Source organism: Pelophylax lessonae, assembly GCF_965119305.1.
Source record: "Pelophylax lessonae genome assembly, chromosome: 6".
Classification (NCBI taxonomy): domain Eukaryota; kingdom Metazoa; phylum Chordata; class Amphibia; order Anura; family Ranidae; genus Pelophylax; species Pelophylax lessonae.
This window is the reverse complement of record NC_138773.1, coordinates 258491122-258516127: the sequence shown is the minus strand read 5'-3', so window position 1 is coordinate 258516127 and position 25006 is coordinate 258491122. Positions and strand designations below refer to the sequence as shown.

The window sequence follows — 25006 nt, the reverse complement described above, 5'->3', positions numbered from 1 at the left end:
GAAATCGCTGTTCAAACCACACATGTGAGGTATCGCCGCGATCGCCAGAGCGTGAGCAATAATTTAAAAAAAAGAGCTACACTCTAACTCTAAACTAGTAACCGTTAAATAAATTTAAAGCGTCGCAGATTGAGATCTCTATTGACCATAGTTTGTCGCGATCCCACGGGGGGGCGCAATTTTAAACCGTAACATGTTGGGTATCTATTTACTCGGCGTGACATGTTCTTTCACAATATACAAAAAAAATGGGCTAACTTTACTGTTTAGTATTTTTTAAAATTAGTGAAATGTGATTTTTCAAAAATTTTCCAAAAAAATGGCGCTTTAAAGACCGCTGCGCAAATACCGCGTGATAAAAAATATTACAATGATAAAAAATATTACAATGACCGACATTTTATTCTTCAGAGTCTTTGCTAAAAAGATATATATAATGTTTGGGGGTTCTAAGTAGTTTTCTAGAAAAAAATACTGGTTTTAACGCGTGAACAAAAAGTGTCCGAAATAGGGCTGGGGCTTAAGTGGTTAGAATGTAATTTCTTGATTTTTCCATTATATGAAACCCATCAGAAATATAATATCTTGTGAAAATGAAACAGAGAAACTTCATGCTAGGTAGTGGAAGGTTTGTGATTCGACCCAACAACCCCAGGGCTGCAAGGCAGAAGTGCCAGTTAGCAACTGTGCTGCCACATGCATGGGGCCTCCATCTCTGTGGTGTTATACAGCCCTAAGTCCCTGGGTGCCTAAAGTTAATCCACATGTACCCTGGAAGTCCTGAGTGCCATTGAGCAACCTGTTTCTGTGATATGCCATCTGGGTCCAAGGCTGGGTATGTCTGATTACTGTAATGTATAGAGAGAAATAGCCGCACTCCAACTTGAAGGTGAAAAATATAAAATCTGTTTTATTCGTATCCAAAAGATAAAATCAATTCAAAGTGTATCCATAATACATTCAGAGACAAGAGATGAACGCATAGTAGTTGTTGGATACGAATAAAACAGATTTTATATTTGTCACCTTCAAGTTGGAGTGCAGCTATTTCTCTCTATACATTAGTTTCCTGGACTGCGGATCCTTGCTGCACCTTATTTTGATGGTTGGGATTACCTTATCACTGGAGCGGTTCTTTTGCCCTTTCTGCTGATCTGTGACTATGTCTGATTACTGTCAGCATGCTCCTATAGGACCATCTCTTATTTGAGGCTTTTTTGTTGGTAAGAGGCTGCAATTGGTGCTGGTCTTGAATTTGCAAGGCTGCTTCTTGTCCTTCCCCGTGGAATGCATATAGCAATATTTGCAATGGTGGTGGAACCCTCCTACACCAAAAAAAACAAATTTCATGGGTCATTTGCCTATAGGTGCTGTAATTACATCAGTCAGGAGTTCTGTTTCTTGATTTATTCAGTGATTTTTTTTTTTTTATAATTGGTGTATGATTGTAGAATAGTGGTGTTACCCTCTGAATTTTGGTAATGGCATTTGAATTTGGATTAATGATGTTGGTACACATATTACATTTTTGTGTTAAATAAGCTTATCATTTGAAAATACTAAATAACACACAAAATTGTTACTCGTTTTAAATTTGCATCAGCAATGGTATTGTGTGTGGTTTGTGAAGGCAGCTGTGGGAGTTTTGGTTAAGATTTATGTGAGAGGAGAGCAAGGAGTGCATTATCTGCCATTTACTTATTAGATGTCAAAGTGTTTGAGCATGCTCAGTGTAACCAGAGATATGTCTCAAATGGCAAAGTGGCTGAGCATGCTCAGTGTATCCAGAGATATGTCTCAAATGGCAACGTGTTTGAGCATGCACAGTGTAACAAGATATATATCCCAAATGACAAAAGTCCCGGGGCATACACAATGCACATGGCAGTATCTCCCTCGATATTTATATATATGTAGAGAGCGAGAGAGAATAAAATCTGTTGCAAAAAATATGAAAACATTACAGATTACTAGCATTGTTTAAAATAAAAAGGAATAAGAAGCAAAATATAAAACCAGCAAGGACAATTGTCTTTAGGAATTCAACAATTCATACCGAAATTAAAATGTATGCGTTTGTGTAAATAACAGTTGTACAATTTGAATCAAAGGATGACACTTGCTTTTATATACCTTATACCTATTTTTACGGCTGCGTACACTTATTTAACATTTGCAAATTCACTATAATGGCTTCTTAAGATTACCAAGGCGTAGGATTGCAACTATTTTTATGGTCTGGCCATGCGCACATGTGCTGCTTTATAGTCGTAGGCTGTGGGAGAATTTTTTTTCTTCTCAGACTTTCCTTGAAATTTCTTTTTAGACATCGCTTTTTGAAAATGTTTCAAAGCAGATTATGGCCAAACATTATACCACATCTTTAAGAACCATTTCAGCTATCATGCTCAAAACATTATTTCCATGTCAATAGTGGTGCTTTTAGCACGACTACTTACTTACTCCCTCACTGCCGTATATTGACAATAGTAAATTCGCGTTCGCGATTACATTTTTCCGCACTCTATACTGAATTCAGTTTAGGAGTAAATCTACGGCGCTTCCGCCATAGAAACTAAAAGTACACGCGGACACCAGCATAGCATTATAGTGAATTAGACCCAAATTCTCTGGTTCATATAACAGAAAATGCATTTAGGGAAAGGAAGGACAAGTTTGGCTTTTACAGTTCAAGTCAATATTGCAAAATATTTTTTTTTTTTTGAATATTAAGTGTCAGTGGTGGCTGTAAACTATATTTTAAAGATAAACAGTTGGTGATCAGGGGACCAGGCCACCTCTGTGTTCACACTTCTGGGCTGGACTGCAGCAGAGTGTCCCTATGCTGCGTACATGCATCCACTCTTATAAATAACGAAAACACCTACAGCATCAAGCCATTTCTCTGCTATTCCTTCCTATTAGAAATATTACTAACAGCAGCAGGAGCCTATACTGTTAGAGTGGCTCTTTCTCTCTGATTTGCTTGGTGCACACAAACTCCCTAAACCAGAAGTTTGGGGAACCGGTGCAGAACACTCTGGGGGTAACAGTGCTGCACTGTAAAAATTGTTGGAGACAAACAAAGCATATGATGGAACAAAAATTGCATGCTAAAAGTAAGTCCAAAGATATATACTGTATGCATGCTTGATTTTTTTCTCTGTAGAAGTAGAATTTGTTCCCCCTGTTTTCAGCTGCTAAGCTGTCCTATTTGTAAGTGAGGTTGCTTATCCAATTTAAGGACAAAAAAGGAGTCTGTAGGATTCAGGGCAAAGCCTAACTTTTATATAGGTAAAAATGTGGTTATATATTTGGCTATAGTTCTGGATTTATTTACTGTTTTAACACATGGTTTTCACTGAAGATAACCTGATTATACACTTTTTTTTTATCATATGCTTTTTTTTGGAATTACCCATGGTGCTTACAAGTTTACTTTGAGGTTACATTTCCTGGGATTGTTTTATTAGTGTGTGTATGCATTAATTCTGGAAAAAAGGGAAAAAAAAAGGGGGGGCATATATTTATGCCCTGATGTGGCAATGCAATGCACAGTAGGATACAAAATATATAAAAACATATCCGCGCTTGGAAAAAATTAGTTGAAACCTAATATGCAATATATAACTTAATCATTAGCAGTAGCAGCCAGCAGAAAAAAAGTTAATTTGATCATTAACCAAAAAAACGAAATATGCAGAACTAGAAAATAATGGTAAAGAGCCCGTATACAGTGCCTTGAAAAAGTATTTATACCTCTTGAAATTTTCTACATTTTGTAATGTTACAACCAAAAGCGTAAATGTTTTTTTTTTATTTATGGTTTTAATAGAATTTTACGTGGTAGACCAACACAAAGTGGCAAATAATTGTGAAGTGGAAGGAAAATGATAAATGGTTTTCATCATTTTTTACAAATAAATATCTGAAAAGTGTGGCGTGTATTTGTATTCAGCCCCCTTTACTCTGATACCCCTAGCTAAAATCTAGTGGAACCAATTGCCTTCAGAAGTCACCTAATTAGCAAATAGAGTTCATCTGTGTGTAATTTAATCTCAGTATAAATACAGCTGTTCTGTGAAGCCCTCAAATGTTAGAGAACCTCAGTGAACAAACAGCATCATGGAGGCCAAGGAACACACATTAAACAGGTCAGGAATACAGTTGTAGAGAATTTTAAAACAGCAGTTATAAAAAAAAGAAAAAAAAAATCCCAAGCTTTGAACATCTCACAGAGCACTGTTCAATTCATCATCTGAAAATGAAAAGAGTATGGCACAACTGCAAACCTACCAAGACATGACTGTCCACCTAAATTGACAGGCCGGGAAAGGAGAGCATTAATCAGAGAAGTAGCCAAGAGGCCTATGGTAACCTTGGAGGAGCTGAAGAGAGCTACAGAATCTGTCCACAGGACAACTATTAGTCGTGCACTCAACAAATCTGGGCTTTATGGAAGAGTGGTAAGAAGAAAGCCATTGTTGAAAGAAAGCCATAAGAAGTCCCATTTAATGTTTGTGAGAAGCCATGTAGGGGCCACGGCAAACGTGGAAGACATTGCTCTGATCAGATGAGACCAAAATGTAACTTTTTTGCCTAAAAGCAAAAGGCTATGTGTGGCGGAAAACTACCACTGCACATCATCCTGAACACACCATTCCCACCGTGAAACATGGTGGTTGCAGCATCCTGTTGTGGGGGTGCTCCACGGCAGAGAAGCTGGTCAGAGTTGATGGGAATATTTATGGAGGGGATAGGGACAATGGACTTTATTGGCACTAACAACCAGACAGTTACGTCATAAAAATCAAAATATTTTATTGAAAAATCATTAAAAAACATATATACGTATGTGTACCACCACAGGTGCAAAACAAGAGAAATAAATCAAATAACATTCACATTCACAGCTCCTTTGAGGTCACGGCCGTTCCAGCCGGCGTTCCCCCCGGATGAAGGTCGAGTTCTATTAACGTAATTACAGGAGTTGGTGCCCCACTCAGTAGTGAAGGGTCTCTCCGGCATACAGAAAAATATCAGCATATATTTTACCTAGACATCCGGGTGGTCGCGTTGCATTATATATTTTGAGATCAAGGACCGTGTCCCTAAATATCCCCCCACCTCCTTCATACATACCCCTCTCCGTTGTGTTTGGGGCATGGTTTGAGGCAATTTTTTGGACGGCTGCTCCCTTTCTGCCTGCCTTGCAGACACAGGCATTTGAACTGTTTTAATTGAAAATAGTGCCTCTTGCGCACTATGTTATCAACATTGCTCATATTGAATTGTTCAGCTAATATTTAAACTCCTGAAGAAGCGCTAAACGCGCGAAACATGTAGAGTTTGTTTCTGACTGAATTCAAACACCCAAATACCAAGCCTCTCTACCTCTACTGTCGATGAATCTGCCTACAAGCTCCATACTACCATACCAGAAATAGCCCCAGGGCTTTTCCACAGCTTTCAGTTTGTACAGCTCCATCATGGTATACTTGGTCTATGTAGAGGGCTTTAGAGGCTATGGCTATTGAGGTTATATATGCCTTTTAATGTGTGCTTTTTGAATTTGAATGTGAATGTTATTTGATTTATTTCTCTTGTTTTGCACCTGTGGTGGTACACATACGTATATATGTTTTTTAATGATTTTTCAATAAAATATTTTGATTTTTATGACGTAACTGTCTGGTTGTTAGTGCCAATAAAGTCCATTGTCCCTATCCCCTCCATAAATATTTTGATTAGGACGTGGCACATATTAATTTGAGTGTCCACAGTGTCATCCTGTGTTGACACTTTTTTCTTCTTTGAGAGTTGATGGGAAGATGGATGGAGCCAAATACAGGGCAATCTTAGAAGAAAACCTGTTAGAGTCTGCAAAAGACTTGAGACTGGGATGGAGGTTCACTTTCCGGCAGGACAAGGACCCTAAACATACAGCCAGAGCTACAATAGAATGGTGTAGATCAAAGCATATTCATATGTTAGAATGGCCCAGTAAAAGTCCAGCGCTAAATCCAATTGAGAATCTGTGGCAAGACTTGAAAATTACTGTTCACAGATGCTCTCCATTCAATCTGACAGAGCTTGAGCTATTTTGCAAAGAAGAATGGGCAAAAATGTCACTATCTAGATGTGCAAAGTTGGTAGAGACATACCCAAAAAAGACTTGCAGCTGTAATTGCAGCAAAAGGTGGTTCTACAAAGTATTAATTCGAAGGGGATGAATACAAATGCATGCCACACTTTTCACATATCTATTTGTAAAAGATTTTGAAAACCATTTATCATTTTCCTTTCATTTCACATTTATGATATAAAAACAACATACATGAAATGCATAAAGATTATCAAAATAGTACAGAAATATCATCAAGGACTCAATGTTCAATATATCCGATATATTGATATATAGTTAATATCCGGTTTTCTATATTGGATATATTGAACATTGAGTCCTTGATGATATTTCTGTACTATTCTGATCATCTTTATACATTTCATGTATGTTGTTTTTAATCTTTTTTTTGTATGAATACATTTTTGATAATAATTTTTAAAAGGGTAGTTAAGCGTCTATTTACATAAGTGGTACGGTACCAATTTAAAAATCCCACCAGCCCTCTACTTATCTTCCTCTTTCTTTTCTTTTCTTGTCTCTAACTTTTCTCCTCTTCTGGGACATCTTCCTTTTTCTTTACTTTTCTCTCGGATGATGGGCTCTGACACCTAGAGCCTATATCCTTTCCAACTCAGTTTGGGTGACTCCCAAAATTGCAATTGGATATCTATGCTGATATGGACTGGGTAACATGTTAGGAACGAATGGATGCCACATCGTTCGATGGGAATGAAAATGATCAATCTAAAGAGGGCTGAATTCAAAGACACTCCGAAAATCAAAGTGAAAAAATAATGCAGCAGGCTAGTCCATTTTGCTGAAATTTCATTTCAGCAAGTGAAAATGGTACTCGTTAGTTTGTATGGCACCCACGTGCTTGTATGCATGCCTGACAACGTCGGGACATGCTCCTTATGAGACGACAGATGGTGTCCTTGGGGTATTTTCTCCCAAATCTGGACCAGGGCATCACTGAGCTCCTGTATAGACTGAGGTGCAACCTAGCGGTGTCGGATGGACGGAAACATATTGTTCCAGAGGTGTTCTATTGGATTTTGGTCAGTTGAGTGTAGGGGCCATTCAATGGTATCAATTCCTTCATCTTCCAGGAACTGGCTGCATACTCTCACCACATGAGACCGGGCATTGTCATGCAACAGGAGGAACCCAGGACCCACTGCACCAGCATAGGGTCTGACAGTGGGTCCAAGGATTTCATCCCAATACCTAATGGCAGTCAGGTATGTGCGTCCCTCTATGGATATGCCTCTCCAGACCATCATAGACCCACCACCAAAACGGTCATGCAAAATTATGTTACAGGCAGCATAACATTCTCTACAGCTTCTCCAAACCCTTTCACGTCTGTCACGTGCTCAGGGTGAACCCGCTCTCATCTGTGAAACGCACAGAGCGCCAGTGGCAGACCTTTCAATTCTGGTTTTTAATGGCAAATGCTCCACGGTGCCAGGCAGTGAACACAAGGCCCACTAGAGGACGTTGGGCACTCAGGCCTTCCTCATGAAGTGTGTTTCTGATTGTTTGGTCAGAGACCTTTACACCAGTGGCCTGATGGAGGTAATTTTGTAGGACTTTTGCAGTGCTCATCCTGTTCCTCCTTGCACAAAGGAGCAGATACCGGTCCTGCTGTTGGGTTAAGAACCTTCAGTGGCTCTATCCAGCTTCTAGAGTAACTGCCTGTCTCCTAGAATCTCCTCCATGCTCTTGAGACTGTGCTGGGAGACACAGCAAATCTTCTGGCAATGGCATGTCTTGATGTGCCATCCTGGAGGAGTTGGACTGCCTGTGCAACCTCTATAGGGTCCAGGTATCACCTCATGCTACCAGTAGTGTCACCGACCCTAGCCTAGTGCAAAACTAGTGAAAACAGTCAGAAAAGATGAGTAGGGGAAAAAATGTCAGTGGCCTCCACGTGTAAAACCATTCCTGTTTTGGAGGAAGTTACATTGTTGCCCATCTAGTGCACCTGTTGCTAATTTCATTAACACCAAAGCAGCTGAAACTGATTAACCAACCCCTCTGCTACTTAACGGACCAGACCAATATCCCAGGAGTTTAATTGACTTGATGCTATCCTCTGATTAAAAAGTGTTCCTTTAATTTTTTTGAGCAGTGTATAATAGACACCCAACACCAAATTGGGCTTAATGCCGATGACATCCTTATCTTCCTTGCAAACCCCTTGTGATTCCTACCTCCTCTATGTGACCTTCTAGATCATTTTGGAACAATTTCTCTGTACAAATTTAACCACTCCAAATCTCATATGTTAGCCATAGGGCTTGCCCCTCATCTCAAATGCCAAATTGCATCTGTCACACCTTTCTCATGGGCCCCCCTTGACACCCTATCCTACCTGGGCATACAGCTCATGTCTCCAATCTCCCTTACCCCACTACTAAACTTTGCAAAAATAATAAACACCCTAACAAAGACATGTACACATCTTCAATCTAGAGTATCCTCATGGGCAGGATGTATATCTCTAACCAAAATGTTTCTTCTTCCACATGTTTTGTCTATTTCGATCCCTACCACTCCCTTGTTCCCCAACGCAATTGAAAACTAAACAAAGCACTCTACTAAAATTTAAATGGAACTCTAAAAAAACTTGCATTAAAGCATCTGTGCTACATATTCCTGCAAAATACTTTTGGATGGGAGCTCCTAATATATCATTATATTATAAAGCTACGGTATTATCACAACTCAGAACATGGTGAAATCCAGCCTCACAACTACTTTGGGTTCAGATTACATAGTTACATAGTTACATAGTTAGTCAGGTTGATAAAAGACACAAGTCCATCTGGCTCAACCGATAATAGAAAAAAAAAAAAAAAAAAAAAAACAGTAATGAAAACATACAATCCCATATACACAATCCTGTTGATCCAGAGGAAGGCGACAAACCACAGCAAAGCATGATCCAATTTGCTACAGCAGGGGGACAAAATTCCTTCCTGATCCCCTGAGAGGCAATCGAATATTCCCTGGATCAACTTTACCTATAAATATTAGTACCCATGTATATTATGTACACCCAGGAAAGAATCCAGGCCTTTTTTAAAGCAATCTAGTGAGCTAGCCAGAACCACCTCTGGAGGGAGTCTATTCCACATTTTCACAGCTCTTACGGTGAAGAAACCTTTCCGTATTTAGAGACAAAATCTGTTTTCCTCTAGATGTAAAGAGTGCCCCCTTGTCCTCTGTGTTGGCCTTAAAATGAACAACTCAACACCAAGTTCACTATATGGACCCCTTATGTATTTATACATGTTGATCATATCCCCCCTTAATCTCCTCTTCTCAAGAGAGAATAAATTCAGTTCCTCTAATCTTTTTTCATAGCTGAGCTTCCCCATGCCTCTTATCAGTTTGGTTGCCCTTCTCTGCACTTTCTCCAGTTCCCCCGATATCCTTTTTAAGAACTGGTGCCCAAAAACTGAACTGCATATTGCAGATGAGGTCACACTAATGATTTGTACAGGGGCAAAATTATATCTCTCTCTCTGGAGCCCATGCCTCTGTTAATACAAGAAAGGACTTTGCTTGCTTTGGAAAGCGGCTAGGCATTGCATGCTTAGAACACCCTGTTCTTTCTTCTACGCTATGGATCCCCCCAGTTCTACTCCCCCTAGAATGTATGCTACATGCATACTTTTAGCTCCCAAGTGCATAACTTTACATTTATCAACATTAAACCTCATTTGCCACATAGTTGCCCAATTAAACAACACATTGAGGTCAGCTTGTAAGTTGGAGACATCTTGTAAAGAAGTTATTCCTTTGCAAAGCTTGGTGTCATCTGCAAAGACTGAAATGGTACTTTTAATCCCAGACCCTATATCATTTATAAAGATATCATAAAGTAAGGGTACCCAACACTGAACCTTAGGGTACACCACTGATAACTTTAGACCATTTAGGGTAAGAATCATTAACCACTACTCTCTGAATTCTATCTTTTAGCCAATTTTCTATCCATTTACAAACTGATCTTTCCAAGCCTGTAGACTTTACCTTACACATTAGCCGTGTGTGGGGATAGCTTTTGCAAAGTCCAAGTATACTACTTCCACAGCCACCCCTCTGTCCAAGGTTTTACTTACCTCCTCATAAAAATAAATCAGGTTTGTTTGACAACATCTGTCTTTCATGAATCTATGCTGTCTGTTATTTAAAATATTTTTTTCCAGCAAGAACTCATCTATGTGGTCTTTTATTAAACTCTCCGGTATCTTCGTGACTATAGAAGTTAAACTAACAGGTCTATAGTTACTTGGCAAAGACTTTGATCCCTTTTTAAATATAGGCACCACATTGGCCCTACGCAAATCCAGCGGTACTATTCCAGTCCTTAACGAGTCCCTAAAAATTTGAAACAAATGCTTTGAAATTACAGTGCTGTAGTAAATTGAATGTGCAGCCTTACCCTCTAATCCAAAACTACTGCTAAGCGCCAATTGGACTCAAAAGATACCTTCAATATGCTTTCTGGATACCGTTGAAGCAGCTTTTAGAGTTTGGAACTCTGTAATGGACATCTCCCATGGCTTATCTGAACAAACACGTTATCTTCTTCCTTCGCGCTCAATAGAGCCACTCATCCCTGAAATATCATTATATGATTGGGAAAGGGCAGGACTCTGCCAGAGGTGGGGGACTTGAGTCACATGACTTGACTTAAGTCAGACTTAAGTCACCAGTTTGAGGACTTGCTTGACTAAAATTATTAAAAGACTCGACTTGACTTTGACTTGGTATTCATGACTTGAGACTTGACTTTGGCTTGAGATATATTACTCGAAATGACTTTACTTTTTTAAGTTATTAAATATTTGCATTTTCTCAAGATGTGTTAAAGCAAAATTAATGTGCCCGTTATATTTCTGACACCACAGTCACTTAAAACACTTCAGTGTGTTCTGATTTTTATGACACTGGCTGTTTAACAATGGAAATACTTAACATGTTTTTAGTGAATGTGGTGTTGAAACATGACCGGACGAAGGATTTTGAGCTGTTTTGGCATTCAAAGTGTTTCTTTAATATGCCAAGAAAAAAGCACTAAGCAGTTTTGTTAATGTTGAAAAGAAAACAAAACCATTCCTGACCACTGACTTTTAACTGATTTAAAGGTGAAAATTGGGGTAGATCAGTATTTTGACTTGATTTGTGACTTGACCAAAATAAATGACTTGACTTGCTTGACTTCTAGCAGGGACTCGACTTGACTTGCTTGCTTTTCGCCACAGTAACTTAGGACTTGCTTGAGACTTGAAGGTTAAGACTTGAGACTTGCTTGTGACTTGCACATGTGTGACTTACTCCCATGTCTGGAATCTGCTCAATTGCGCATCTTTACTCCTCGAACAGTATACAATCTTTCCAACAGCTGTCTACCAGATACCCTGTGAAATCCTTAACATTCTTCAAATATCTTCAAATCCGCCACGCTATGCAACGTCTGCCACCCTTTACAGACTCTACCCTAACTGATAACATACTCACGCTTCTCAACACCCCTCTGTTTCGCAAACTAAAATTGGCATCCTTCTATGGACTGTTCACCCGACCCTCATCTCCGCAAAAGTCTACCTCTATGACCAGCTGGGAGCGTCAGCGTTTGCTACAGTTCAGGACCACACTGCAACAATTGAACTTTTCAGTCCATCTACCACTAAAACACTCCAGATGCCTATCTCACTGGAAATCGTTACAAAAACTCCTAAACAACTGGTACTACACTCCTGTCAAACTAGTCGTTATTTACCTTCTAAATTCCATACTACTTTGACTCACCTCCTCATAGCCGCCAGACTTACCGTGGTGAGAAGTTGGAAACAAGCCGCACCCCCTGTTTTGTCAAACACTATAATCACCTTGAACGACCATGTTTGCTAAGGCACACCTCCAACCGGATAATTTTCTCAAGCACTGGTCCCCTTGGACATCTCATCCCTCCTTTAACCCTAGAGATTAACTTATTTGCAGAGTGTGTCTTCCCCCCTGTTAAACGGCCTTCTTTCCCCCTACAAGGTCTACCCTGCTGAGAGACTGCCGCTTTTTAAAATTGGCTACATCTTGGTTCTTTCAACTATACCTTTCCGTTACTGGATATGGAATTGCAATATACAGTAGCAATATGTGACACATACTCCTATGCCTGCATAGCTCTTACCCCTCATCAAAAATGTATGTTATGGGTGTCATACCTACCTGCGTATCTATCTATCTACTATCTATCGCCTCTTTCCTATCCCCCCACTTCCTATCACCTCTTCTCCTACCCTTTTCCCTATGCCCTTCTCTCTCTTCCTTCAGTCTTTCTTTCTCCTGCTTGTCTCCCCTTGTTTTCTATTTGTTTTTGCTTCGCACGATTTATTGCCTAAACTGCACTGGCCTCCACAGCTATTCTTACTGACATTCTCAGCTGTGCGATTTATACATATTCAATTTATGGTGCAGTATTATATAATGTTAGTACATATTCGACTTTGTGCAGCACCATTTTATTGTTAGCACAGTTGTATACTCTTACTTGTACAACCTTTTTTCTTATACCAATAAAATTATATTGAAAGTAAAATCCTAATAAAATACATATATGTTTTTGGTTGTAACAAGACAAAATGTGGAAAATTTCAAGGGATATGAATAATTTTTCAAGGCACTGTACATTTCAGTTTGATGATATTCAGACTACTGGATCCAGAGATAAGATAAAAGAATCCAACCCCAGCTTCAATTGTGATGAAAGACAGCACTTGGCACCAGGGTGATCAACCCAAGCCGCTTACCAGATATCTGGGACCCTCAAGTTAGAGAGTGGTCACAATAGCTTAAGGTTTTGCAGATCTCCCAATCACTCCAATGGTACCGATGTTCCAAGGGTTAAATAGTCACTCAATGGCCAGCGCAAATCCAAGGCATATGGACATATTCTCATTAAGATAAAAAAGCCTCCACAGTGTAGTATGTTCAATAAAAACCAATCATTAATTACGGTATTCATCTCACATGCATAGAGAAGTAACAACGCTTTGTTTCAAACCAAAGCGCTATTACATCTCTATGCATGTGAGTTGAATACACATCTTCTTGTTATAGGTCAGTGACTCACTAGTTAGTGAAGAGGGGATAAAGATGACAGCGGAGGAGCTTTCACCTTTAAAAATAGGTCAGCAGTGATGACTTGCATATTTGTACTCCTGTACAAGTGATTGTAATGTATATATCATTTTTTTTAAATTACAAACATGTTGAACTTATATGCTCTGTGAAATGGTATTACACAAAGCAGCCCCGAGCCTCCTCTTCTGGGGGTCCACTGCCAGAGCTCCTGGTTCTTCCTCTTTTTGTGGTGGCACCATAGGAATCCGCTTCCTATTTTGGCATACCTCTTGGGCTCGATCCTGAGCCTCGCTGCTTGCATCCATAGACACACAAATAAAATAATTAGACTTTAGAACCACATTAATTGGCAGGTAATCTTAGATCATGTGAGCCACTCCATTAATTTCTTGGGAAACATCCCCCAGCTGCTGAAAATTGGCAGCTAATAATTTCTGTATACACAAATATCAAAGGTTGCAGTCGACAATGATAGCTTTTGCTACAGTCAGTGAAAGAGATGTTTAGAAAAGAGTGCAGTTAATATCATGCTACTAGCTTATTTATATCATTATACAAATCACATAATAGCCAAGATTATTGCTGATGATTGTGTTCTGCATAGAGCAGCAATCTATTCAACCACGCTGTTTTGTTTTTCTGCACCTGCATTATAAACAACACAGGGGGAATTAACCTTTCTTCCCATACGTAGTTTTATGGTTCAACACAAATGCCATGCCATACTAAAGTGAATCATTTCACTCTCAGCCTTTGTCCTGGAGGTGTCATTTATATGTGCTGTTTTTTTTCTGTTTCCAAAGATACAGCAGATGGTGTTTCGCAGGAGCTCTTCTCGGCGGGCCTCGTGGACGGTCATGATGTAGTTATAGGTAAATGACATTTCTTTCTTGGAACTGTTACATGATTACTTTAGCATTTCAATGAAATAATTGCATTTAACCTTCCTCGGGTCTCTGAGGATTCTACTGGCAGCTAGAACATCCGGAGACTATCGCAGTTGTTGAGCACAACACAGAATGAGTAACTCTGAACCATGAAAAATATATTTGCAATTATTTTGCAATTACTGGTTGCTGTAAAGGTGATCTGATTAATCGGTTTATTAATATTTTACACATTTGTTTTAACATTTCCATTATTAACATTTTCCTTTTGCCATTATCGTAAAGTGGTCATCAAAACACAGGGTAAAGAGATGCAGAAGATACAAACATCTCCATCTTTATGCATGCATCCCCACCCCTCCCTCAAACTCTGTGCCCTCTAAGACGCTAAAACAATGAACAGTTGTCTGCTACTCTGAAATATAAAACAATGCAGGAACCTCAGTCAAAATCAGGAAGTGTTTTGTCATCCCTAAGCCATCATTTACTTGTCATCATTAAGCCATTAAGCAATCATTTTCTTTCTCAAATTTAGATGGACAATTGCTTCTAAGGTATGTAAGCTTGTAAAGAGGCAATGCTCGATTGATTAAAGTAATCCAAGCTGATTTCAAAGGCATGATAGATGGGTTCCATAGAAGTATTTTTTTTATCCCTGCATTATAAAGGAGAAGCCTATCATAATTTGAAAGTGAGCTATTGCCAAGTATGCCAAGGAGTGCCAGTTTGACTTCACATTTCTATTAGGTCTGAAGGATTCTTTCTATTAGGTCTGAAGGATTCTGGTAAGTCGGAATTTACCAATGTGTGTAGAGTTCCTGAGATTCAAAACGTGTATATAGAGTCTGTATGGCAACAATGACAAGCCTTAGTTCTTACTTATTATATTCTGTAAAGCTGGTCTGGAGTGAAGTAAACCATTTGGAGGAATTTGATATTGTAGTATGTCTTCACACTGTTCTAGTATACCCTCCTCCAACAAACCGAGTGTATGGCTTTAGACACTAGTCAGCACACAAGACAAAGCCAAATTTAGGAGAGTGAATTTGGAGTAGCAATTTCATGGTATTGTATTGTACCTTAAAGCGGAGCTCCACCTAAAAGGTCCCAGAAGACAGCGGGACCATTCAGAAAGTGCAGCACGACTCGGACATGCACAGTAGGAAACAGGCTGTGAAGCTGCAAGGCTTCACTTTCTGTTTCCCTTAGTGAAGATGCCAGCACCTGCACCTGAAGCCAATGGACAGATCAGCTTGGGGTGCCAACATAGTGGGATCCCTGGACAGGTAATTGTCCTTATAATAAAAGTCAGCAGCTACAGTATTTGTAGCTGCTGACTTTTAATTTTTTTTTTTACAGACTGGAACTCCTCCTAAAGTTTGATATCTGAAAACTGAAGATTCTTTGCTTATCTGAGCTTGATATATGTGAAAAAAATTGGTTATTAGCCAATTTGCTTTAACCAAGGCAAAATCTCCGCAGGGTACCAGCAGGAGTGATGTGTCCAATGGTTTTGATCCCATGTGTGTCCCAAATCTGCAGTCTTGGGTTAATATCAGAATGTGATTACCGGGACTTCTAATAAAAGGGTAAAAACAAACTCTTGTTTAGATTGAATCATGTGTTTCTTGATCATCTTTGAATAGGGGAATTTGTGATTAGTCACATGATTCTCTCCCCCATTCAGTAAACATGTTACATGCAGTGTACACTCTGAAATAACCTTTCCCAATGAAAAGGGGGAGGAGGAGGCAGGTCCCTGTAGGGGGTGTGTTCACTGTGGCATCACCGAAGACTTGACACTATGAACTATAGCAGTGACCCAAAGTAAAGCAATAGGAAGAGAATGGGACATCCTAGCTCAGAACATTTCTAATGGATCCAGCTTTCGCACTCACAAGCCATCCAGAGCCGCAAAGGTGTTTCCTTTCCTACCTATTTTGACAGAATTGTCGCTAAAGAGTTGGGACGAGCAAAACATCCCCATGGAGTTCCTAAGCGCTTTACTAGGCATTACCCCTATGAGGAGTCCCTTCTTAGGAAGTGGACTGTGCCACCGGTGGCAAACCCACCGGTTTCCAGATTAAACAAGGCAACCATGATTTTGGTTGAAGAGTCCCCGGCCTTTAACCTCCCTGGCGGTATGATTCTTTTGGATTTTAGGTGCTGAAAGCGGTACCATTATTTTGCTTGCAATTCTGGAGAATGAGCATCCCAAACCAACTATTTACTAATGATTTCTTTTTACCGTGTGTTCTTCTTTATAACATCCCGAGTATGATAAAGTTTGAAACACAAAATCCTAAATTATAATATAATAAATAACTATAAAATAATAATATAATAATAACACTTTTTTTTTCCAAAAAATAACACTTTTTATTCAATAAATGATAGTAAATCATGTAATCAAAAACACTGACATTTTTTTTGTCAAACAAGGATGCAATATATTTTTTTTTCCCAAAAAGGATGCAATATTACTCTTCATACTGCTTCAATAAACGTCCCGGGTGTGGAAAATTTTGAAACAGGGTACAGCGCAAAGTCCAACATCACAGCCTGGACAGTAGTACGGCGTTTCCTTTCTTATTTTCCGCCCGGTGTCGTCGTGCTTGGAACAGCACACCACACACATTCTTGTGGGTGCAGTCTTCTTCTCCGTCGGCGGAATGAGGTCCATTAAATGACGACCGGTCAGTCGTTCGGGGTTCACGACACCATCAGCACGGCGTCCGGTTCGACTTACAGTTGGTGTCTGGTGCCTGAGAAAAATCAGCTCCACAATTTTCCACACAAAGTCCGCATGGATCATAGGCCGGTCACTTTTCTTTTTTAGCAGAATGAAGGCATTCCATAAACACTGCTCCAGGAGGTGTCTGAAATTTTTTTTATAGTATTTCTTCTGCTGTTTCCGCATTGCTGGATAGAAAGTCATGGCCTGGTCAGCTCTGTCCACACCTCCCATGGTGTTATTGTAATCCAGGGCCAGTTGCGGTTTCATAATATGTTTTCCCCCTTTTGTATGTACCATGACAGTGGCGGTGTTATGGATGGTGCTCATCAGGCAGACATCTTTTTTGTCGCGCCATCTAAGTGCCAACATTTTGCCTTTCTGCCAGGCAACTAACTCTCCAGGCTTGAGTTTTTTGTTGACAAAGCTGGGGGACATGTCACGCCGGTTTGCTCTGACGGTCCCATAAGCATCCGTCTTATGCTGTAGGAGGAACTCAAACAGTTCTGGGGAGGTATAAAAATTGTCTGTAGTGACACAATACCCCTGATCCAGCAGAGGCTCAATCAGCGTCAGAACAGAAGCAGTTGCCATCCCATAGCTGCTGAACCTTGGGTTGAACTTAGTTCCTCTTCCGGTATATAGGACTGAGTTCCAAATATAGTCAGAGCTGGATTCACACAGCATAAAGGATTTTATTCCAAAGCGTGCTCGCTTGGACGCAATATATTGGATCCAGCTAAGTCTCCCTTTATATGCCATAAGACTTTCGTCAATGCAAATGTCTCTTTCTGGGACATAGGACCGCTGGAAGTTTTTCAAAATTAATTGATAAATGTCCCAGATCTTTTTCAGCTTCGGAGCCGGATGAGATGTTTCATCAAAATCCTCATTGTTGGCAAAGTGCAAATATCGCATTATAAGGGAAAATTTGTACTCCGACATAATGGTTCCAAAAAAAGGAGTAGCCAATAATTTGTTTGTGGTCCAATACCACTTCTGCAGGGGTTTCCCCACCACTCCCTGCAGAATAATAAGGCCCAGGAATCTCCAGATGTCCGCACTGGTAACGGGTTCCCACATCCTGCTCCTGGAAAACCGCCGATGTGCTGCGGCTTGTTGTTGCTGGTACCGGTTGGTCTCCACAACAATTTTTTCAATGACCTCATCAGTCAAAAAAAGCTGCAGATACGCCAAGGGGTTATCCTCCTCAACATCAACTTTGAGACCAGGCGTTCCGGTATACGGGAACCTTGGGGGCGCTACGCGCTCCGTATCGCAGTCGATCACGCACCAAGTACGCACATCGCTCGGCACATCATCATCACTAAACTCACTTTCGTCGGATGATGAGCTTTCCCATGAATCGCTGTCACTCCACTCTCCGTGCGATTCGGGATCGCTATCGCCCAGCAGGTCATACATCACTTTTGATGTTGCGGCGCGCTTGCTTGAGGCCATGGTCGCTCTGCAATAATCCAGATACAAAGTATGGAAATAATGCAGGAAGTGCAATGGAGAAAGCACTGGGGGGCAAAAAAAGGTCACTTTATTATATTTTGGGAATGTAATCCAATAGGATTACAGTGTATCAGTGTGTTTGGTGTTTATACTTTTTGAATTTGCCGCCGGTTCCACCCCCCGGCGGACGTCACGTCGCCGGAGACGGAAGCCGGGGCTTACAGATGATCGAGAGGAACATCCGCCGCCGGACACCGCTCTCATACATCGCTGGATCCCGGAGAAAAGGTAAGTGAAACCTCCACCAGGATCCAGCGAGCTTCCTAGCACTACCCCGAGTGTGGCTCGGGGTTACCGCTTTTGGCTCAAAAATCTTACCCCGAGTCACGCTCGGGAATACCGCTAGGAAGGTTAAAGCGGATGTTCCGGCCTCAAAAATGACTTTGGGCCATCCGCTTGCTTTTAATGCCCTAAAAAACAAATGGATAGTCTCGATTTTTTTTTTCTTTATTTACCTTGTTTTTGAAGAAAGTATACTGACCTTCCTTCTACTTCCTCCCTCTGTGGCCGCGGACCACGCTGTCACTTCCTGCTTGCGTTGACTCCTGGGAGCTGAACGTTATCGCTCCCAGGAGTCAATGCGCCTGCACCGGCCCCGCTCGTCAATTCCCGGTGCAGGCGCGTCGTTCCCTGCTAAACAGCTTTTGTTGGAAGTGACGAGCGGGGCCTGTCCAAGAGGACGCCCTGGCTTCAGCTGCCCACACCTGAGATGGCAGCGCTGGACAAGAAATGTTCAAGGTAAGTATTTCTTATAAAAGGTAAGTGCGACTTGGGACAGTTCAGAGGCTATCCATTCTGGGATGCACTAGCCCTGACTGTCCCGGGGATATTTTTTTCTAAAAAACTTTTCCGAGGACGGAACTCGGCTTTAAGGACCCAGCTGACAGGAAAGCGGAGGCTTTGGGCCGCAATTTTTACACCCTGGCTGGTTCGGCACTGAGGCCGATATTCACCGTTGCCCTGGTGTCGCAGACTCTAACCGAATGGGCTAAGCTGTTACGCCGTGACCTGGAGGGAGACCAGCTCCCCCCTGCCTTTGCTGAGCTGGTGGACAAGCTTGTCCAAGGGCTACAGTTTATCTCTGATGCCTCTTTGGATGCGGCTCCCTTGATGGCTCGCCTCTCTGTTTTGGTAGTGGTCCTTCAGCGTGTCTTTTGGCTCAAGTGCTTGTCTGCGGATCAGACTTCAAAAAAGGCCCTGTCAGATCTTCCTTTCCAAGTAGATTGCCTGTTTGTAACTACCCTGCATGACATCATTAAAGGTCTCACAGGGGGGAAGAGTATTTTTTTCCGCAGGCTACTAAGGGCAAGGAACCTCGTCGTAGACGTAGGCCATCCTTCTCAGCTTATAAGAAGTTTTTTCATCCCTCAGGGTCGACTGACAAGGGCTCGAAGCCTTTCAGGGCCTCTTCAGGAGAATCCAAACAAACCCAGTCTGGCAAGCCAAGATCGGGATTCTCCAGACCCATGGACAGGGTACCTTCAGCATGAAGGTGCGCCCTCACCTGTATCTGCGGTGGGGGGACGTCTTCGCTGGTTTCCGAACCTGTGGACTTCCCTAGTGCAAGACAAGTGGGTTCACAAAGTAATTCGGTCTACAAGATCGAGTTTTGCTCGAGTTTCACTTTCACCTGTCTCGGACCAGCTTACAGGGTCTGTTTGGGGCAGTAAAAGACCTGTACCTTAAGGGGTGTTTGTCCCGGTTCCAACTTCGGAATGTTTTTTAGGGTCTTTACTCAAACCTGTTTACAGTTCCCAGGAAGGAAGGCAAGGTGCATCCAATCCTTGACCTCAAGGCGCTCAACTGCTTTGTGCGGTTACAGAAGTTCCTCGAACTGAATCCTTTTGAACGTTGGTGCCATTCCTGCATTAGGGAGATTTTCTTGCCTCTATCGATATCAAGGATGCCTACCTTCACATTCCAATATGTGCCAGTCACCAGCGTTTTCTCCGCTTTGCTGTGGGAGAGGAGCATTATCAGTGTGTGGCGTTACCCTTTGGTCTCACTTCTGCTCCTTGGGTCTTCACGAAAGTGTTAGCCCCGGTGCTAGCTTTGCTACGTCAATGGGGATCGCGGTACTGGGCTACTTGGATGATCTCCTTCTGTGAGCAAAATCTCCTTCTGCTCTGGTGGAAAATCTGGAGATCACATTACGAACTCCGGGGGAATTTGGCTGGATTCTGAAATTTCAGAAGTCTGCTCTGGCTCCTTCTACAAAGATGGACTATCTGGGCCTGACTCTGGACTTGGCCTTAGCCAGAGTGCTCCTTCCTCTGGACAAACTCTAGAAATTGCAGGCTGCAATTCACCTCCTGCTGTCCAACAGGTGGTCATCCCTCCAGACTTGCATGCTGGCGCATGGCCTGATGGTGTCTACCTTTTTAGGCAGTTCAGTTTTCACAGTTCTATACGTGGTCCCTGCAAAGGCAGATTCTAATCAAATGGGACAAGACTCTGCAGTCTCTGGACAATCAAATCTGGTTGGGTCAGGGAACGAGGAAATCCCTGATATGGTGGCTTCACTCTCCGGCGCTTTGGCTAGGAAAATCCTTCCTCCCCTTGTATTGGACAGTGGTCACCACGGATGCCAGGCTGTCCGGCTGGGGAGGCGTCCTCGGCAACCATTCCGCTCAGGGAATCTGGATGCTGGAAGAGTCCAGACTACTGATCAATGTCTTGGAACTCAGAGTGATCAGACTGTGTCTGGATCTTTGGATGGATCATCTTCAGGGTTGTCCAGTGCGCATTCAATCGGACAATGCCACGGTCATGGCTTATGTCATTCATCAAGAGTGCACAAGAAATGTCCTGGCGATTCTGGAGATAGCCGGCATTCTAAGGTGGGAAGAACAGTTCATTCCAGCCCTCTCCGTCGTACACATTCCCAGGGTGGAAAATTGGCAGGCGGATTACCTCAGTCAGTAGGCATTGGACCACGGGGAGTGTCGGAACTGGCGGTGTTATTCTGTTGTTCACCCTAACTGGTGATTCACAGGGATAAGGTGGTTCTTTGCCCCTGTCTGTTTTTCCTTTCAAAGGTTATCTCTTTTCATTTGAATGAAGAGATTGTATTGCCTTTCCTGTGTCCCAGGCCTAAACATCTGATGGAAATTGCCTTGCGTACCTTGCATATGGTCCGGGCAATTAGGATGTACCTGGCAGCTACGGAGTCTTTCAGGAAGTCAGACTCTCCATTTGTGCTCACGGGCGGACCTTGAAAAGGATTGTCCGCTTCCTCTGTGACCATTTCCAGATGGATGAGACAGACGGTGGTTCAGGCCTTTTCCATCAGGGGTCAGGTTCCTCCTTTCCCTGTCAAGGCACAATCTATTAGGGCACCTAGTGCCTTCTGGTCCTTTCGTCAGCAGGCATCAGTGACGCAGGTTTGCAGGGCGGCCACCTGTTTGTCGGTGCACACTTTTACAAAGTTTTATAAAGTGGATGTGTTGGCATCTGCGGATGGTTCCTTTGGCCGCAAGGTTTTGCAGGTTGCTGTTTAAGAGGACCTGATCATCTTTGGGCGTGTACTGTTTTTTCAGGTAGGCTCCAGTTGTTTGGTGAGTTCCTGTTGCCTGGTTGGCTAATGTTTAGTCTTGGGAATTTTTAGGCTGTTCCCACCCCTCATGTTTAATACTGCTTTGGGATGTCCCAATGGTTATGAATACCAGGAGCTGTATCCATCAATTAACGAAAGAGAAAATGGGATTTTTGACTTACCTCAAAATCCATTTCTCTTTTGTTCATTGACGAACACAGCACCCGCCGCTCTGTGGAGTTGCTAGTCTCCTGACACTGCTTGTAACAAAAAAGGGTGGCTATAGCAGAGAGAAGGAGTATATCCAATGGGTGTAGCCAGAATTATTTTCTGCCTAGTGTCCTTTTCCTGTAGGGGGCAATATAACCCAATGGTTATGAATACCAGGATGTCCGTCAATGAATATCAGAGAAATAGATTTTACGGTAAGTAAAAAAATCCCATTTTTCTTTGGGAAAAACTTTAGCGATACATGAATCCTTGTATTAAGTTCCTTTTGTTGGCTTTGGTTTATGTTCAACAATTGGGTTCTATCAAAATCTCTAATTGGAGAATAGTAAGACAGACTCTGGTCTGTAGATGGATTCTGAAAAATATGCACTACATGGTCTCTGTATGTGATCAGAGTTGGGAGTGACTTTTTGGGTACATTGTTATGCCTTACAGGGGCTTCTGCACACAGTGGTCACACTCATTGCCCTGCTTCCCTGCATGGCTTGCCATTAAGGGAAACTTCAAATTTCCTTGGAATTCACAGGTAGTAAATATTTTTCAAAGCATAGCTGGGTATAAAAACATAAATATACCTTTTTTGGTAGGCTACAGATCAGCTTTAAATATGTGATTCAGCAAAAATATATAGAAAATAGAGAGAAATTGTGTTTTTTTTCTTTGGATTAGGTTATCTTGCTCTCACAGGGAGTCAGACTTTGAAATTCTCTTTGGAATAGCTGTTATTGACTAACAGTATAAGAGAATCTAAATCTAGATTGGATGCTTGTTATAGTAGAAAGAACAGCTCAAGCAATAGTTGGTAAGATTTGTTAGTGGAATCTTCTGGGGAATTTGTCTAAATGTCATTGACAGGGTTAGGAAGATTCTGTTTTTCTCCTCTCCTATGAAACAAAATTGTGGGCTATCTCACTGGAATTTGGTTTTATCTTCCCCTGAATTAGCACTATTAGATTGGGTTGAACTTGATGGACTTTTTCTTTTTCTCAGCCTTAAAGTGAACATTTACTCTAGTCTATACTCTTAAAGTAAAAATTTTAATTCCTCGTATATGTAGAAAATTACCTTCTGATAGAAAAGGTAATGCATTTCAAAAACACCCCTTCTTTGCTGGAAATAATTGGTAGATGTCGGGATAGCAGTGCTGCGCTATCCCAAAAATGTATACTGTTTGTTAAAACCTTGATGTCATTGTGAATTATCATGCATGCATGGGTCAAAGCAGTGCAGGGATTGTTTGATAGCCTGATCCTGTTACCTAAATGACAGGTGTGCTGAAGAATTTACACAATAGATATCCGCACAGATATGACTAATACCAGCATCCCTACAGTTATATGCACTGTCTCTTTTAATAAAAAAAAGTAGAAAAATGGAACATTAAAGTCTTTGTTACCCAAATAAAAAAGTTCCTGTTTCTTTTAAGCATGTTATACAGCGCAGAGCTTGTGCTGTGTCATTTGGCCCCTTCTATCACCTGGCTGATCCTGCCTCCCTCTCGCCTGTAAACTGACCACGGTTTATCATGGCTGCTGAGCCCTGACATTGTGATCAGTTTATGTGCCTCCGTTATCCGCAGCTCTTCTCTGTTCTCTCTGTCCTCCTCTCCTCCCCTCCCTCCCTACCTGTCAGCTCTTAACAGTGCCCACCCCCTCCCCTCCTGCTGCTTTGTTTCCTAATGCTATGTGTGACAGTGTCTGTGTTTTATAAACACCGCTCAGCGTTCACGTGACCAGCCAGCTCCCTTTCTCCTCTCCTCCTGGCTGATGTCAGCGGGGAATCCTCAGCCATGCCCACTGCAGCTTTCAGGCTGAGAGAGGAGAGAGCCAGCTAGTCACGTGAGCGCCGAGCGGCATTTTGAAACCAGCATTGTTTTAATAAAACATAGACACTGTGACACATAGCATTAGGAAGCAGAGAGGATTATATGTACATAGGACAGTGGCTTAACAACCACTTTAAAGCTACAGAAACATTTTTAAATTTTGTGGTTGACCATTTTTCTATACCTTTAAAGTCCCATTTTTCTACTTTTTGGTAGGTGTGGGGAAAATGGTGGCACCTTAAGGGGAAATCCGAGTTCACGTATTCTTTTGCTTCCACTTCACTGAGCTCAACTAACCTTCTTCCCTCTCTCACAGCTCCATAATTATGTAGTTTTTACCAGCACAGCCTGCTGCTATGTTTACATCCTGCAGCTGGACTCTTCTTCAATAGAATCTTAATGGGCCATCTCTCTAGCGCCTCATTTGTTGGCATCAACACAAAGCAGAAATACTGTATATATGGCTGTGTTTTATTTTACAATAGTATTGTTATATATACTTCCGACTACCCGGCCACTCTGATCATTCTATACAATCTTTTTAGTATTGCACATTTTTTTTACTATTTGCAAACAGCAAATAGGTTAATTGTCCCTTTCATTTTTTTGTCATTTAATTTAGGTTCTACTATAATGTTCTGTGTTTTATACTTTATTAATTTAGCAGTCTGCTGCTGCACTGTCTTTTCACACTTGCAGTACAAGACATCAAGCTAATTGCTTGAGCAGCTTGCTTTTAATGTGATACTATAGCATCCCCTTTCCAAACCAAGCTTGCTCTAAAGCATTATAGTGTCAATAAAGGAAAACTTAAAAAAGTATATTTTTTTTATTACTTTTTCAATTTTGTTTCCATGCATTTGTTACACACAAGTAAAATAATGATCATAACTAGACTGCATTTATTAAATAAAAAGCTACATTATGTGCCATTTGCTTTTAAATACCCATTTAAAGGAAACATAGTGAGATAAACTTATAGGCTGTC

General features: G+C 41.4%; 1 protein-coding gene across 1 annotated transcript in view; it reads left to right on the top strand.

The window, feature by feature from the left end:
* Nucleotides 1-25006, top strand: part of STK39 (serine/threonine kinase 39) — a 647523-nt gene that overhangs the window by 515887 nt on the left and 106630 nt on the right. Inside the window, exon 16 of the mRNA XM_082260316.1 lies at nt 14089-14157. Coding sequence (XP_082116442.1) covers nt 14089-14157 — 69 coding nt within the window. The remainder of the gene's footprint in view (nt 1-14088; nt 14158-25006) is intronic.